General features: G+C 37.9%; 1 protein-coding gene across 3 annotated transcripts in view; it reads left to right on the top strand.

Annotated features, from left to right (window-relative positions):
* UVRAG (UV radiation resistance associated) overlaps nucleotides 1–18296 on the top strand; it is a 318149-nt gene that overhangs the window by 37836 nt on the left and 262017 nt on the right. For all 3 annotated transcript variants that reach the window (XM_082844787.1, XM_082844786.1, XM_082844788.1), the window contains exons 3-4: nucleotides 1153–1187; nucleotides 13752–13913. In XM_082844787.1, the coding sequence (XP_082700913.1) occupies nucleotides 13785–13913 (129 nt within the window). In that variant the 5' untranslated portion in view covers nucleotides 1153–1187; nucleotides 13752–13784. The remainder of the gene's footprint in view (nucleotides 1–1152; nucleotides 1188–13751; nucleotides 13914–18296) is intronic.

Raw genomic sequence — 18296 nt, 5'->3', positions numbered from 1 at the left:
CTACTAGAGAATGGGCTTGAGGATATGGGGAGGGGGAAGGGTAAGCTGTGACAAAGCGAGAGAGAGGCATGGACATATATACACTACCAAACGTAAAGTAGATAGCTAGTGGGAAGCAGCCGCATAGCACAGGGAGATCAGCTCGGTGCTTTGTGACCACCTAGAGAGGTGGGATAGGGAGGGTGGGAGGGAGGGAGATGCAAGAGGGAAGAGATATGGGAACATATGTATATGTATAACTGATTCACTTTGTTATACAGCAGAAACTAGCACACCATTGTAAAGCAATTATACTCCAATAAAGATGTAAAAAAAAAAATGTCTGTCTGTCTGAACCTCTGATACAGTCTCTCTTTTGATTGTATCTTCAGGTTTTGTAACATTTACAACGTTAATGAAGGTTTGTAGAATCACGAAAGTTTAGTGCTTAGAGGACCTTGATTATTAGTCTGATTGTCAGAATTGTCTAATGAAGAAATGGGCTCAAGGAAATGAGAAGCAGAATGTTAATGACAAGTAGAACTAGAACTTAGGTTCCCTGGTTGCTAGATGAGTGTTCTTTCCACAGTACTACAATGGATAATTATTGGAGATGTTTGAGAAAAACAGAGAGTATAGAATTGGCTGTAGACAATGGCAGTTGGTAAGGGAGAATGAACTCTGAGTTTTTAAGGGCTTACCTTAGAATCTGGGGTAAAAGGAGCCAGTAAGGGAAAAATCACTAAATTAAATCTTAACAGATTTTGACCTTTCTTTACTAATGTTTTTTTCCCTTTAAAACATTTAATTTAAAACAAGAAGGTCCTACTGTGTGTAGCACAGGGAACTGTATTCAATATCCTATAATAAACCATAATGGGAAAAGAATATGAAAAAGAATATGTATATATATGTACAACTGAATCACTTCGCTATATACCGGAAACTAACACAACATTGTAGATCAACTATCCTTCAGTTTAAAAACACTTTTATTTAATCATTATTTCTATTTTAATTTAAATTTTTGCAGATAAATATATGTAGAGAATAGATCCCTTGAAAATGTTTTAAGTGTTTTTACTAGAGCATATGTTAAAAAATTTGTTGGATTAAGAGTTAGTGAGCTTATTTTCTTCCATGTCACTTATTGTTCTTTTTCTTCTTTTCCAGAATTTTATAGGAGTGAAGTGATTAAGAATTCCTTGGTAAGTTGGCTTTTTGACAGGTACATATGACTAAGCCTATAACTCCTATTTTAGAAAATGCTGAGACATAAAATAAGTTGGGGCTTCCCTGGTGGCGCAGTGGTTGAGAGTCCGCCTGCTGATGCAGGGGACACGGGTTCATGCCCTGGTCTGGGAAGATCCCACATGCCGCGGAGCGGTTGCACCCGTGAGCCATGGCCTCTGAGCCTGCACGTCCGGAGCCTGTGCTCCGCAACGGGAGAGGCCACAACAGTGAGAGGCCCGCGTACTGCAAAAAAAAAAAAAAGTTGAAGTTCAGTTTTGGTGTTATGATAATTCTACAGTTAAATCTTCTGCTCAGTTATTGCTTGTATCTTCATTGATTTGTTCATTGTTGTATCTCTAGTGCTTAGAGCATGCCTGGCACAAAGTAGGTGCTTGATAAATATTTGCTGAGTGAAATGATATTTTTTCTGTTAAAAACTTGTGTGTTTTTTTAAAAATCATTCTATAATTTTGTCACTTCTATTACTATTGAGGTTTTGAAAAAATAATTAATTAATTAATTTTATTTTTGGCTGTGTTGGGTGTTCGTTGCTGCACACCGGCTTTCTCTAGTTGCGGTGAGCAGGGGCTACTCTTTGTTGCGGTGTGTGGGCTTCTCATCCCGGTAGCTTCTCTTTGTTGCAGAGCACGGGCTCTAGGCACGTGGGCTTCAGTAGTTGTGGCACACGAGCTCAGTAGTTGTGGCTCATGGGCTCTAGAGCGCAGGCTCAGTAGTTGTGGCGCATGGGCTTAGTTGCTCCGCGGCATGTGGGATCTTCCCGGACCAGGGCTTGGACCCATGTCCCCTGCATTGGCAGGTGGATTCTTAACCACTGCGCCACTAGGGAAGTCCCCTGTCGAGGTTTTTGACTGTTTGACTTACCAAACATCATAATAAATGATACCTTTGTATGTTGTTAAGAATTTTATGTCTAGGGCCATTGCATAGGCTCCTTCCCCTTGTTTTTTGGCGATAGCATTGCTCAGTTAGAAAGTTGGAAATGTCCTACTTTTGATAATGGGTACACTAGATATTTGCATAAATGGCTCAATTTATTCGGCCATGTTGGTAAAAAGAAGAGATTTTTGGTACTGATAATATCCTTTTAACAGTCCAAGACCATCCTGGATTTGGCCCCTGTCCACCTTTTCAACCTCATCTGCTAACAGTTTTCCTCACTCATTGTGTTCCAGGCTTACCTCATTTTTCCAGTGCCAAACTTGTCTTGTTCCTTATGCCGCAGCACCTGTTTCCCCTCTTCTTCACTTGGCTGAATACTCCTTTGAAGTCTGAGCTATGTCACTTCAGCCAGGCCTTCTATGACTATTCTATCTAAAGTAATTCCCTTTCCACTCTTTTTTACATCACCCTGTTTTGTGTTTTTTTAGAGCATTTGTCACTGTTGGAAATTCTTGTCCATTTATCTGTTTATTATCTGTCTCCCACCTACAAGAATGCAAGTTTTATGAGAGCAGGAACCTTGCCAGTCTTGTTCTCCTCTGAAACCTTAGAGTCTAGAATATTGCAGATGCTCAGTGAATATTTGTCAGATGAATAAATGGATATCAGTGATGTGTTATATTTACAGAATCCTTTTACATATGTTGTCTCATTTTGATCCTTAGAACAACTTGTAAGGTAGAGGGGGTAGATCTTAAGAAACTGACATCCAGAGAGACTCAGTGATTTTTGCAGTCACACAACTGAGGGACCAGAACCCCAGGTCCAGACCTTCCATCTTTAAGTCTCTACTGCTCGTTCCTCTTCATCAAGCTGTCTTCACCGCCCAGCTTGTGGGATCTTAGTTCCCCCACCAGGGATTGAATCTGCGCCCTCGGCAGTGAAAGTGTAGAGTCCTAACTACCGGACCACCAGGGAATTCCCTATATAGGATTTTTTGTTTCAATTTAAATCAAGAGATACATTTTAAATGTCAGACTGAGCACACTGTAGTGCAGAGATACATTTTAAATGGCAGACTGAGCACAGGTAGTGCCAACAGTGGGCCTAGCTCGAAAGAACTGATACTAAGAACAACTATTTTTAAGGTTGTGCATTTAGAGACGGTGACACCTGATGACTGCCACCTGGTGGTCAAAGAGTGTAGGACCTTATTCATTTTAACATTTCTAAAGTCAGAATTTATCTTACAGTGGAAGAAAAATGCTTGTTAGAATTGATGCTAAATTGGAATACGTTAGATGGTAATAAATATAATGGAGTAAAATAAAGCAGTATAATGGAGTATCTGGCAGGGGTGGTTGCTGAATTTCTATGGCAGTCACATAGAAGATCTCATCTGAGCAGACACCTGAAAAAAGTGAGGGAACATACTGTGTATCTAAGTGGGGAAGACTGTTTCAGGCCAAGAATCAGGAAAGTATGAAGGTAGGAGTGTACTTGAAGTTTTTAAGGAATGGCTAAGAAGTTAGTATGGCTGGAGTGGAGTGAGTGGTTTGAGATTGTGCTCAGCAAGCATGACAAAGACAGGGGTAAGGGAATTGAGGATCAGGGCAGCAGAGGAATGACCTGGGGAGACAGCAGGTGATAGTCAAGGGGTGGGTGGCATGAGGATGAGATTTTGGGAGGTAACACAAAATTGGAAGCATCTAGTGGACAAGGACCCCCAACTTACTCATTTTTCTATTTTCCAATGTCCCTAGCACAGTGAAGTCCAGTAAGTATCTACTGCAGTAACTGGAATAATCCACCGTTGATCGGCTGGATGGTGGAGATGTGACTCCAAATTATATGTCAGAGTCCTGATTTCTTCTCAGATATATTTAGCATAGAACGATTAATGGTGAATGTATAATTTGACTTTTTAATCTCTGGCTTCAGCTAACCATACCCTCCAAACCATTTGTTAACTTTTGGGAACTTTTTTTTTCTTTTGGTTCTGGGGAAGTTAGATCCTTAATATTATCGAAGGGCCATTGGTTAATTTAAACTAAAATAATTGAAGCAATAAGAATGGAAGTAACTAAATTCTCTCAATTGGATTTTGTACATACACAAAAGTAGAGGTGAATTGTGTAATGAACCCACATGCACCATCTTTAACAATTATAAAGTTAGTTATTAGTTTAGTTTAGTTTTGTTTTGTTTTTACAAAAAAGGAGTTTTTACTTTTATTAGAAAATTAAAAATCTCGTGGTGGGAGGAAGAAGAGTGATAGCTAATTCGTAGGTGTTTTGAAATATCTCTGTATGTGTGTTTCTTTAATAAACAATTAACTATTCACTTGTGATTCAGGTAGTTTATTGGATGCATTGTATATGTTGTTTCTCATCCGGATAGCAATGCTGCAAGGTAGGAGATATTCCTGTTTTATAGTTAAGGAAAGCAGGGTTCAGAGAGGTTGAGGAATTTACTCTAGGTCGCAAAGCTGGTGGTGACTGGTAGAACCGATGTTCGAGAGCTCGAGAGCCCTGCTCTTTCACAGCACTGTGCTGCCTCCATTACATCAGTGATGGGCCTTATAAGTGAATAAACAAAGTTCTAGAGCAGCGGTTCCCAACCTTTTTGGCACCAGAGACCAGTTTCTTGGAAGATAGTTTTTCCACGGACTGGGCGGTGGGGGTGGAGGGGTGGAGGGATGGTTTTGGGATGATTCAAGTGCATTACATTTATTGTGCACTTTATTTCTATTATTATTACATTGTAATATATAATGAAATAATTATACAAGTCACAATAATGCAGAATCAGTGGGAGCCCTAAGCTTGTCTTCCTGCAACTAGATGGTCCCATCTGGGGGTGATGGGAGACAGTGACACCCGAATGTTGCTTATGTGTGTTGCTTATGTCCAGTCTACTCCATAAGATGCAGCTTAATTGTCATTTGCCACTCACTGACAGGGTTTTGACATGAGGCTGCAAGCAGTTGATTTATTATGGTCTCTGTGCAGTCAAATCTCTCTGCTAATGATAATCTGTATCTGCAGCCGCTCCCCAGCGCTAGCATCACTGCCTCAGCTCCACCTCAGATCATCAGGCATTAGATTCTCATAAGGAGCGTGCAGCCTAGATCCCTCGCATGCGCAGTTCACAGTAGGGTTTGCGTTCTATGAGAATCTAATGCTGCTGCTGATCTGACAGGAGGCGGGGCTCAGGCAGTAATGTGAGCAATGGGGAGCGGCTATAAATATAGATGAAGCTTCACTTGCTTGCCCGCTGCTCATCTCCTGCTTTGTGGCCTGGTTTCTAACAGGCCACGGACTGGTACCAGTCTGTGGCCTGGGGGTTGGAGAGCATGTATTTTTAGGGAAAGCATGTGACAGAGTTATCAGAACCAAAACTTCTGTTGGACTTGTGACTGCCTGAGGTATTTTTAAATCTTTGGGAAAAAAGTGAACAATATAAATACTTTTTATGAGTTGCTGGCCTGAGGGATTCTCAAACAAGTATATGTTCTAGTTGAATTGTGACTGAATGAAGTAACATTTCATCTGTGTGTGTGTGTGTGTGTGTGTGTGTGTGTGTGTGTGTGTGTGTGTGTATGTGAGAGAGAGAGAGAGAGAGGGAGAGGGAGAGGGAGAGGGAGAGGGAGAGGGAGGGAGAGAGGGAGAGAGAGGGAGAGGGAGTTGGCTCCTCTTGCTATGCCACCTTATCTTACCTTGTGTTAAACTTCATCATCATTTTCTAACCTCTGTCTGGTCAATTACATAATTTGGAGAGAGTCTAATAATTGACACATGCAGTTATAGGACCAGGGAAGAACAGGATTCTATGGAAACATGTAGGAGTATCATTTATCTCAGTTTGAGGAGGGTGATTAGGAAAGGTTTTTAACAGTAAGCAATTTCTAAATTGAGACATGAAGGATGAATAAAGGTGAATGAGAGAGGGGGAAGAGAGTTTATTGGGCTGAGGAATAACTACTACTTAAATTTAGTATGCAATTCCTGAGAGTTATCTTGTATGTTTTGGGAAAATTGGAACAGCTCTTATGAATTCTTAGTCATGTTTCTTGTGACTATGCATTTGCTATTGAGTGATAAAAATAGTGATAACTTGTTTGTGTTTTGAAAATTTTCTATATATGTGTGTTTCTTTAATAAATAAGAAGTATCAATTGAGCAGTGTTTTAGAGAAATTGCCCAGGTAGTAAATAATAATTTTAGATTCTCCTGGAGGTAAACTTTTCAAAGCTATAAATATCCTAATATTCTGCCACTGTACTTGCAGTGAATAAGATATAGGTCCCTAAATGATGTTAGTATACTTGAATAATTTGTTCCATCTAGAAAATGGGCTGATATGTATAGGTTAAATATAAATAAAAATCATCTGGATTAAAAAATTTTTTTTATTATAATTTTTTAAAATTTTATTTATTAATTTAATTTTTGGCTGTGTTGGGTCTTCGTTGCTGTGTGCAGGCTTTTTCTAGTTGCGGTGAGCAGGCTTCTCATTGTGGTGGCTTCTCTTGATGTGGAGCACGGGCTCTAGGCGCGCGGGCTTCAGTAGTTGTGGCATGTGGGCTCAGTAGTTGTGGCTTGCGGGCTCTAGAGCACAGGCTCAGTAGTTGTGGCGCATGGGCCTAGTTGCTCCATGGCATGTGGGATCTTCCCGGACCAGGGCTCGAACCCGTGTCCCCTGCATTGGCAGGCGGATTCTTAACCACTGTGCCACCAGGGAGGTCCCACGGATTTTTATAATAACATTATCGGGCAGTAGAGTCTTTGAATGTGTGGCAGACTGTATCTGTATCTGAAAGGACCAGCTCAGGAATGATTGCTCATTGTCTGGCAGCTATTTTATAAAAGCATAAAGGAAGGTCATTGTAAGGATTGACAATAGGCTGTACTGTATTAACGTTGTATTGGTTTAGAACAGAAACCCAGGCCATCTATTCAACCACAAGAAACAACTTCAAAAGACTACTTCCCTTCCAAAGGCTTTTAATTAGTTTTAGAATGAAGTATTTAAGAATAACTAATATAATAACTGCCCCCCAAATCATCCCACCCCTTATGCAATATGGCCCTTCAGATATATTCACCAGGTCTTTCTTTTTTTCACTTTGGAAAGGGGTGGTTATTTCATGCTTTTTCTGCTGAGAAGTTGAAATTATACTCATTCATATTTTAGAGCACATATATTGATACTTTTGTTGAGAGGTGATCTTACACATAGGGTAGTAAGTGGCTGTCTTTTCAGGTGGTTGTAATCTTCCAACTCCTGCTCTTTAGGCTTTAGGGCCCGAAATGACATTGTGAAGAGATATCTTTATTTGTTTTACTTCTGTAGGTGTCTCTTTGTAAGGTGCTGTATTTTTTCCATTATTGGGTCTTAAAAAGTTTTTGTTTTATTACTTTGTATTGAGAGAGAGCACATATTACAGTAAAGGGCACAAATAATAGCCTGATGACTTTTCAAAGGGGAACGGATCATTTAACCAGATCAAGAAGCAGAACATTATCTTGTGTTCTCCCTCTAGTTACTACCTCCTCCCAAAGAGCACCACTATCTTGGCCACAGATTAGTTCTGCTTGTTATTGAACTTTTGTATGGCATATGCTTTTTTGCTTAGCATATTTGTGAGATTCATACACATTATTCATTAATTCTATGTGTACATGTCCATTAATACATATGTGTATGTATTTCTGTTAGGTATATCTTTAGGAGTGGAATTAAGTGCCGGGTCATAGGTTATTTTCAGCTTTAGTAGATACTGCTAAATAGTTTTTCAAAGTGTTTGTGCCAGTTACATCCCTATCAGCAGTGTGAGGTTTTTAGTTGCTCCACATTCTTGTCCAAACTTGATATTATCTGTTTTGAAAATTTTAGCCATTCTGGTGGGATAGTGGTATTGTATTATGATTTTAATTTACATTTCGTCATATACTATTCTAATTGATCACCTTTTCCAGTGTTTATTGGCCATCTAGATACTCTTTTTTTAAAAAAAATTTTGGCCACGCTGTGCAGCATGCGAGGTCTTAGTTTCCTGGACCAGGGATTGAACCCGTGCCCCCTGCAGTGGAAGCACAGAGTCTTAACCACTGGACCGCCAGGGAAGTCCCTACATATTCTTTTTTTTTAATTTATATTTTTATTTTTATGAAGTGTCTGTTCTGGAGAAACATGCCAATTAATGCCAATTAAGAATAAATGAATTCTGTGCAAGGATTTGACTTTTTTAAAAATAAGTTTATGGGATGTATTCAATCTAATTTAATAGTTTATGTAGTCCTTTTTTCATGCTTCCTGTTTTTGATTATCTAAGGATTTGTGCAGTTGGTTTGTTGAATTCTCTTCTACCCTGTTGTTTCACTCATGCTCTGTGAGTATATAGCATTTTTGTGATCCCAGTTCAATGTGGAGAGGGACTTCTTGTAGACATGAGTACGGCCTGGGTCTGGGCTTTGAATTATGTTCTTGTCTCCCTTTAAGACTACCAAAACCAAAACGTCAAGTTTATATAGGTCAGCAAATGCCTTTCAGAGAAAAGCCCTCTAGATTTACACTTTGGGTTCTAGCTTTCCTTTTTGGCTTGGAAAATCTTTGGTGATGTTGGTGGTTATTATTATTTTAAAAATATTTTAGCCAGCATTTTTAATTGTTTTCAGTGGGATGATTGTCTAGCCTGCCATTATCAGAAATGGATGGTTCCCTTCCATTCATTCCTTGGGCCATGTGTTAAATCTAGTCTTGCTGTTTCATAGTTACCCATCATGTTTTACCCAAAATATTATCTTTCCTTATTGCCTGTATTTTTCAATAAATTTTTCTAAGAATAGCTTTGGGTTCTTAAAATAATTAAGACTACCTTCAAAGAAAGATTTGCTATTATCAAATATTTCAGTGTATATTTCCTACAAACAAGGACAGTCTCTTACATAATCATATTAAAATGATTAAAATCAGGAAAGTGTAACATTGACACAATACAGTTATTAACCACAGTCCTTCATCCTCCACCCCCAGCTTAATTGAGGTATAGTTGACAAAAATTGTATAGATTAAGGTGTACAATGTGATGTTGTGGTATATGTATATATTATAAAATGATTAACCAAAATTAAGCTAATTAACATACCTATCACCTCATGTAGTTACTGTTTTTTGTTTGTTTTTTTTTTTGGTAATGAGAAAACATTACTCTCTTAGGAAATTTCAAGTATACAATGCGGTATTATTAACTATAGTCACCATGTTGTCATTAGATTTCCAGAATGATTTCATTTTGCAAAACTGCAACTTTGTACGTTTTGGCCAACATCTCCCTGTTTCTCCCAACTTCAACCCCTGGCAACCACCATTACACACCCTGTTTCTATGAGTTTGACTTTTTTAAAAGATTCCACATGTAAGTGATATTATGCAGTATTTGACTTTCTTTTTCTGACGTACTTCACTTATCATACTATGCTTCAGGTTCATCCATTGCTGTTGCAAATGGCAGGATTTCCTTTTTTAAGGCTGAATAATATTCCATACATATATATGCTACGTTTTCTTTATTCAGTCGTCTGTTGATGGATACTTAGGTTGTATCTATATCTTGACTATTATGAATAATGAACATGGGAGTGAACATGAATTGGGAGTGAACATGGGAGTGCTTCTGTCTCTAAGACACTGTTTCATTTCCTTTGGATATCCACCCAGAAGAGGGTTAACTAGCTCATATGGTAGTTCTATTTTAAATTTTTTTGAGTTACCTCCATACTGTTTTCCAACTGGTTGTACCAATTTTCCTTTCCACCAATGAATTCCTAGTGCTTATTCAGATACTGTCAACTCTCCAGGACTCAATTCAGAATCACTCTGTCTTTAGTTGTCATGTTGCTTTATTCTTCAGTCTGGATGGTTCTTTAGCCTTTTTTGGGGTGTTTTTGACTTCAGCATTTAAAACCATACAGACCAGTTGTTTCATAGACTGTCTTTCAATTTGATTGCCTGATGTTTCCTCGTGATTAGATTCAGGTATGCATTTTCGGCAGGAAAACTATAGCTGTAATACTGTATTCTTTTCAGTGCTTTGGTTTAGAAGGCACCTGTTGTTGGTTTGTCCCAATATCGATGTTAACTTTTGCAGTTGATTAAGGTAGTGCCTGTCAGGTTTCTCCACTGTGAAGTTATAATTTTTCCATTTATAATTAATAAGTGATTTGTTAGGGAGAAACTTTGAGACTTTATATATCCTGCTTCTTATCAACTGTTCGTTTACCAGTTTTAGCATCCATTGGCAATTTTCTCATTCCCATCTTTCAGACTTTTATATTTATTAATTGGCATTCTATCTTTATTTCCCATTTAATTAATTATTAATTAATTATTAATCTATATCATTATAAATTCAAAGATTCTTATTTTTATTCAATGGGTTATAATCCATTACTGTCATTATTTATTTTGTTGCTTAAATTATCCCACACTGGGTTAGTGAAAGCCCTGTGAATTGATTCCTCTTTCCTTTTGATGTGTCCACATCATTCTTTGAGTACCTACTTACATTCTGGCACGAGATGTTCCAGACTCATTTTGTACTCTTCCTGCCACAGCCCTGGAATCAGTTTTCTCCCGAAGGAACCCTTGGTTCCTTTTAGTGAGAATGCTAAATAGACAGCAAGATCTGAGCATGCTCATTGTTACTAGTGTGCTCATTACTTCTAGACTTTTTAAGGGACTGAGCTAGGAAATACACACACACACACACACACACACACACACACACACACACACACCCTATATCTTTTGCTCTATCTATCTGTGTATCGGTCTATCTTTTAAAAACCATGCATTCATACCAACATCTCCATTTTCAATCCAACTGAACTCAGTTCATTTGTAACTCCATTCTCCGACAGTGAAAAACCTGGCTTCCACTGTCCTCAACATCTTTACTCATGCTTAGAATACACAGAAAGTGGCTTTAGAATTGCTAATCCTTACCACTATAAGAAGCAGACCTATACATTAGAGTTCAGTGTTTACAGTTTTTTTTCCCTGAAGTAAAAGCCATATACAATGAAATGCACAGATTTTAACTATGTAATTTGCTGAGCTTTGATAAGTGCATACATACCTGTCAAGATATGTACATTTCCTATCATTTCAGAAAGTTCCCTTGTGCCCAAGCCCTCCCCCCACAAAAGGAAATCATTTTTCACCACAGATTTGTTTTGCCTCTTTTAGAACCTCATATAAATGGAATCATCATGCAGTATGTATTTTTTTTTCATATTCTATTTTACATTCTTGCCTTGCCTTTTCAGCTGTACTTCTTTGCATTGATTTTTTAATCATTGCTTTAGGGATTACTATATGTACGCTTAACTACTTCATGTAAAACAGGAGAACCTGGCAACAGTATCGTTCCAGTTGGCCACCTTGTCTCATTTGTGCTATTACTTTCATATTTGTGAACCTATATATATGTTATAACACCCTTTATACAGTTATAGCTTTTGCTTTAAACAGACATATATGATATAAATAAAATAAGAAAAATACATGGTCTTTTATATTTACTCCATGTTTACCATTGCCAGTGCTTTTTATTCCTTCTTAAAGATCCAGGTTTCTATCTGGGGTCATTTCCCTTCAGCCTGAAGAACTTCCTTTAGCATTTCTTGTAGTACAGGTCTGCCTGGTTATTCCTAGACCTTAATGTTTATCTTCATTTTTAAATGAAACTCTACCCCTATCTAGAAGGGTTGCTAAAACAATTATGGTGGGATAGAGACTGGGGGTCATGTAGGAATGGAGTTCTGTTGATCTTAGGTTGAAATTCTTGGATGGTGTGGAATCAGAATAAAGCTGATTGCACAATGTGTTTATTGTGTTATTATCATGCTATTTATCGATAATCTTTTGGTGTCCTCAAACATCCATTTTGGTTAATTGGACATTCATTTACTCATTCAGCAAATATATATTTTTTAATTAATTAATTAATTTATGGCCGTGTTGGGTCTTTGTTGCTGCGCGCAGGCTTTCTCTAGTTGTGGCGAGCAGGGGCTACTCTTTGTTGTGATGCACAGTCTTCTCATTGCGGTGGCCTCTCTTGTTGCGGAGCATGGGCTCTACGCGCGCGGGCTTCAGTAGTTGCGGCGTGTGGACTCAGTAGTTGTGGCTCATGGGCTCTAGAACACAGGCTCAGTAGTTGTGGCGCACGGGCTTAGTTGCTCTGTGGCATGTGGGATCTTCCCGGACCAGGGCTCGAGCCCATGTCCCCTGCATTAGCAGGCAGATTCTTAACCACTGCGCCACCAGCAGCAAATATTTATTGAGCACATAGCAGGTACTTTTCAAACTTTGGGGATCTTGTGGTAAACAAACCAGGCAATGTTTCTATCAGAGCTTTTATTTTAATGCAAGGAAATCAGACAATAAAAATATAGAAGTGAAAAAGATAGATCAGACGTAAGTGCCATGAAACTGGAAGTCATGTTCCCACTCCTGAAATGTCAACAGCCACACCCACAAAAACACATACATCAATATATCCCCTAAAACAAAAACACTGCCCTAGTCTGTCCCCACTTTGGTCAGGAAGAAAAACTGCCGCAAAGCAAAGACTAATTACCCTTATATGAGGACCTTTTGATTTACTGATTTGTGTAATATGAAAATTGGTAATTTAATGAAATTAATTATAGTTACATTCAGCAATGAAAGCCCTAACATTTAATGTAAGGGAAATAAATGAAAGTAAGTAATCGATGCATTGTAGTTCACGTCTATTGATAATATTAAAGCCCCTTAACTTTTTCACTTTTCAGAGAATGTTTCAACTATCTGGATAATCCTCTTAATGAAAAACAAAGTTCTTTCAGAGCATAAAGTTGACCATGCCATTCTTAACCTTAAAACCTTTCAGTAGCCCCACGTCTTTTACACAGTAAAGTACCACCTCCTTGGCAAGGAGTCTCGTGTTGGTCTCTCCAGCTCTGCGTCCTGCCGCTCTTGTGTTGTGTGCTCCAGCAGTTGTCTTAGTTCCCTGACCACACTGTGCTATTTCACACCTCTGAGCCCTTGTATATTATTTTCCCTTTGCCTGCAATTCCTTATTTTAACCTGGTGAACTACTGTTTGTCCTATAAAAGCCAAGTTTCATAGCCTGTGTGCTGTCTTTCCCCTGTGCCTTCCAAGTTTATTATTCCCTCCTGTGCTACTTTGTAACCTTTTGCATATTGCACTTTTCATGAAACAATGTAATTATTTAAAGAGAGGTTTGAATCCAGCAACAAGTTGGAGGTACTTTGAGGGCATTGTGTATAAGTTGCTTCTTAATAATTGTGTATTGTGTTGAATAAATAAATGAATTACCATAGGAAGCCATGTTAATGAGAGATTAGAATATATGCTCCTTCTATTGACTATAATAAATAAGCAGAGAAATTAAAAAGTACCGATATCACCCTCTTTATGTTAATTGGAATGTCTTCTTAAGTTTGCAATTTAGTATATTTGTAAGTTCTTTTGGTTAAAGAACAAAATGATGTACAACCTAACTGAAATAACTGTAAACCGTAAACATTTAGGGTCTTCCTAAAGCATGTTTTCATTTCCATCAACAGAATCCAACATGGCGGAGTCTTGATTTTGGAATAATGCCGGACCGTCTCGATACATCTGTGTCTTGTTTCGTGGTGAAGATTTGGGGTGGAAAGGAGGACATCTACCAGCTGTTGATTGAATGGAAAGTCTGTTTGGATGGGCTGAAATATTTGGGTCAGCAGGTAATTTTTAGACTGCAGTTTCAAGTAGTTGTCTTCTCTAAATGAACAGTCTAGCTTTTTCTGTTGAATCTTCTGATTCTACATTTCCTATTATAAAGAGAGACCTTTTATGATTGTTCACTTACTTACAGAAATTTGAGTCATTGCCAGGTTTAAAAAATGACTGAAAATATTTATGAAGAACTGCCTTAAGCTGATAATTTAAGAGGATATTTTTTTGGGGGGGCAGGTAGAAAAGCACATGCTTTCTCATAGCACTCTGCTTGTTCTGTCCTATTGGATGTTTCCCCTGGAATCTGAAAATTAAGTTGAAAATAAGCACCTCTCTTATGACCAGTAGAGTGGGGTTATTCCAAGAATAAGAAGAGCTTCTGTTTATTGAGCACAGGGATGACAAGTGCCTGGCTCATATACTGCTACCCATTCCCCATGACTGATGTAGCTAACTCACCATAGCACTCTTACAGCTGAGCTCAGAAGTAGCTCCATAATCCTTTCTAACACAGTGTTCCAGGATGCAACTAGAAACATATCAGAATGGCATCTGAAATGAAACCTGTTTGCCATACCCAGACATAAGTAATTACAGTTAATGTTTATAGTGACCTTGTGAAAGTTGATATTATTGCCCATAGTTTCCTGATGGGAAAATTGTGCCTCAGAGAATTTAAGAAACTATCAAGATCACACTGCTAGGTGGAGCTGGGATTTAAATTAGGCCTGACTTAAAAATTCATTCTCTTTCTGCTGTACCACACTGGTATATACATGTAGTCCTTGGTAACCACTCAGCCCACAATGGAATAAATGCCATTTCTATTCTGTGATACCTGTGGGACTACTGATAAAGGTAACCCTAAAATGTTAGTTATATCTACAAACATCCTTCATATTTTTTACTATTTATTCAGTATATACTTTCTGGTATGTTTCTTTTAGAGAAACAATTCTACATTTTTCTTTTTCAGATTAAAAAAAAAGAAAAACAGCTCTTCCCTTATTTTGCATACTATACTTTATTTTGTGTTCTTTTATAGTGACCAGAACAATGCATGCAATGAATATTTTGCTTAACTAAATTCTAACCTGCTACAAATTCTGTTTTATTTTTATTTTTTTTCTTTTGTTTTAGGGCTGGTCTTAATTAAAACTCATGAAGTAATGACTGTGGCTTAGGGTCTTTCTCCTCTCTTTTAGTACCAAATGCTTGTTGCCTTTAGCCTGGCTAACCAGCCCTGCCCTGAGGCACGTACTCTTTCTATCTTGCTACATGTGGGAGTTGGCTCTCTGTGTATAGATTATGATATTAAGCACTTGTTTATGTTGTGTGGGGGTGGGGCTTTTTAACATTAGAGTTGCAGGGCTATAGGCTTGTAGGGGAGGGGTTTTTTTTGGCCAGAGAAGATGGCCTTCATCATGCTTTTCAGTTCACACATTCCTTAGGTGGTTGTTTTCTTAAAATACCCAGCTGTGCTTATGTGTAACTTACCCTAATTTCAGAGAGTTAGCATTCAGGTGCCTTCTTACAAAGTTGGTTATGTTGGTATCGCAGAGAACAAGAGAAAGAGAAAACATTTTTCTAAGCCAACTAGACACTTAATATCCTTGTAGAAAGTCACTTATGAAATAGGTATAACAAGTAACAGGCTACTAGAAAATCAGATATAATAGAATTACAAATTTTTAGAGGAAAGCAAGGCTAAGATGTGTTAGGTTAATAGCCAGAATCACTGAGGTTCATTGATTGGTCATCTGCTTTCTAGCAGGCATCGTTCTTAGTGTTAAGGATCCAGAGATGAGTCAGATAAGGTTCTTAGACCCGGTAAACTGATGATCGATGAATAGCTGCAAAGAGAGCTATGGGAGTATAAGAGGTATGTAGACAAACCTGGATAGAGTCGGGGAATGGATGACTTTTGAAAGAAATTATTTTACAGGTTAGGTTTTTTTGAGTTATAATTTACATACAATAAAATTTACCCTTTTAATGTATACAGTTCAATGAGTTTGACAAATGTATGAAGTAAGTAACCATCACTACAATGAATAATGCTGCTGTGAATATTTAAATATAGGTCTTTGTATTGATGTAAGTTGTCATTTCTCTTGAATAAATACCCAGTATTGGAATTTCTGGTTCTAATGGTAAGTGCTATGTTGAAATTTATAAGAAACTGTGAAACTCTTTTTTCAGGGTGACTGTCATTCTGCCTTCCCATCAGCAATGTATGATAGTTCCTTATCTTTGTGAGGGCTTATTATTGTCAGTCTTTTTAATTTTCACTATTCTGATAAAGTGGTATCATACTGATTTTAATTTTCCTAATGATGAAATGATGTTGTGCATTAAAAAAATACGTTTATTTGCCATCAATCCCCCTACCTTCTTTTTTTGTGAAATGTTCATTCAGATCTTTTGCCCATTTTTTATTTGCTTGATTGATTTCTCATTATTGTGAGTTGTAAAATTTCTTTAGGTGTTCTGTATGAGTTAGTCCTTTATGAGATATATATTTTCCAAATATTTTCTGCTAATCTGTGGCTTGTCTTTTCATTTTTTTTAAGTATCATACTTTTTTTTTTTAACGTCTTTATTCGGGTATAATTGCTTTACAATGGTGTGTTAGTTTCTGCTTTATAACAAAGTGAATCAGTTATACATATACATATGTTTCCATATCTCTTCCCTCTTGCGTCTCCCTCCCTCCAACCCTCCATATCCCACCCCTCCAGGGGGTCACAAAGCACCGAGCTGATCTCGCTGTGCTATACGGCTGCTTCCCACTAGCTATCTACCTTACGTTTGGTAGTGTATATATGTCCATGCCTCTCTCTCGCTTTGTCACAGCTCACCCTTCCCCCTCCCCATATCCTCAACTCCATTCTCCAGTAGGTCTGTGTATTTATTCCTGTCTTACCCCTAGGTTCTTCATGACATTTTTTTTCTTAAATTCCATATATATGTGTTAGCATACGGTATTTGTCTTTTTCTTTCTGACTTACTTCACTCTGTATGACAGACTCTAGGTCTATCCACCTAATTACATATAGCTCACTTTCGTTTCTTTTTATGGCTGAGTAATATTCCATTGTATATATGTGCCACATCTTCTTTATCCATTCGTCCGATGGTGGGCACTTAGGTTGTTTCCATCTCCGGGCTATTGTAAATAGAGCTGCAATGAACATTTTGGTACATGACTCTTTTTGAATTTTGGTTTTCTCAGGGTATATGCCCAGTAGTGGGATTGCTGGGTCATATGGTAGTTCTATTTGTAGTTTTTTAAGGAACATCCATACTGTTCTCCATAGTGGCTGTACCAATTCACATTCCCACCAGCAGTGCAAGAGTGTTCCCTTTTCTCCACACCCTCTCCAACATTTATTGTTTCTAGATTTTTTGATGATGGCCATTCTGACTGGTGTGAGATGATATCTCATTGTAGTTTTGATTTGCATTTCTCTAATGATTAATGATGTTGAGCATTCTTTCATGTGTTTGTTGGCAGTCTGTATATCTTCTTTGGAGAAATGTCTATTTAGGTCTTCTGCCCATTTTTGGATTGGGTTGTTTGTTGTTTTGTTATTGAGCTGCATGAGATGCTTGTAAATTTTGGAAATTAATCCTTTGTCAGTTGCTTCATTTTCAAATATTTTTTCCCATTCTGAGGGTTATCTTTTCATCTTGTTTATGGTTTCCTTTGCGGTGCAAAAGCTTTGAAGTTTCATTAGGTCCCATTTGTTTATTTTTATTTCCATTTCTCTAGAAGGTGGGTCAGAAAGGGTCTTGCTGTGATTTATGTCATAGAGTGTTCTGCTTGTGTTTTCCTCTAAGAGTTTGATAGTGTCTGGACTTATATTTAGGTCTTTAATACATTTTGAGCTTATTTTTGTGTATGGTGTTAGGGAGTGATCTAATCGCATACTTTTACATGTACCTGTCCAGTTTTCCCAGCACCACTTATTGAAGAGGCTGTCCTTTCTCCACTGTATCAAAGATAAGGTGACCATATGTGCGTGGGTTTATCTCTGGGCTTTCTGTCCTGTTCCATTGATCTATCTTTCTGTTTTTGTGCCAGTACCATACTGTCTTGATTACTGTAGCTTTGTAGTATAGTCTGAAGTCAGGGAGTCTGATTCCTCCAGCTCCGTTTTTCGTTCTCAAGATTGCTTCCCCTATTCAGGGTCTTTTGTGTTTCCATATAAATTGTGAAATTTTTTGTTCTAGTTCTGTGAAAAATGCCATTGGCAGTTTGATAGGGATTGCATTGAATCTATAGATTGCTTTGGGTAGTATAGTCATTTTCACAATGTTGATTCTTCCAATCCAAGAACATGGTATATCTCTCCATCTATTTGTATCATCTTTAATTTCTTTCATCA

The sequence above is a fragment of the Leucopleurus acutus genome (genome assembly GCF_964270905.1).
Source record: "Leucopleurus acutus genome assembly, chromosome: 8".
Lineage (NCBI taxonomy): Eukaryota > Metazoa > Chordata > Mammalia > Artiodactyla > Delphinidae > Leucopleurus > Leucopleurus acutus.
The sequence above is the reverse complement of the archived record's forward strand: the minus strand, read 5'-3'. Positions and strand labels throughout refer to the sequence as shown.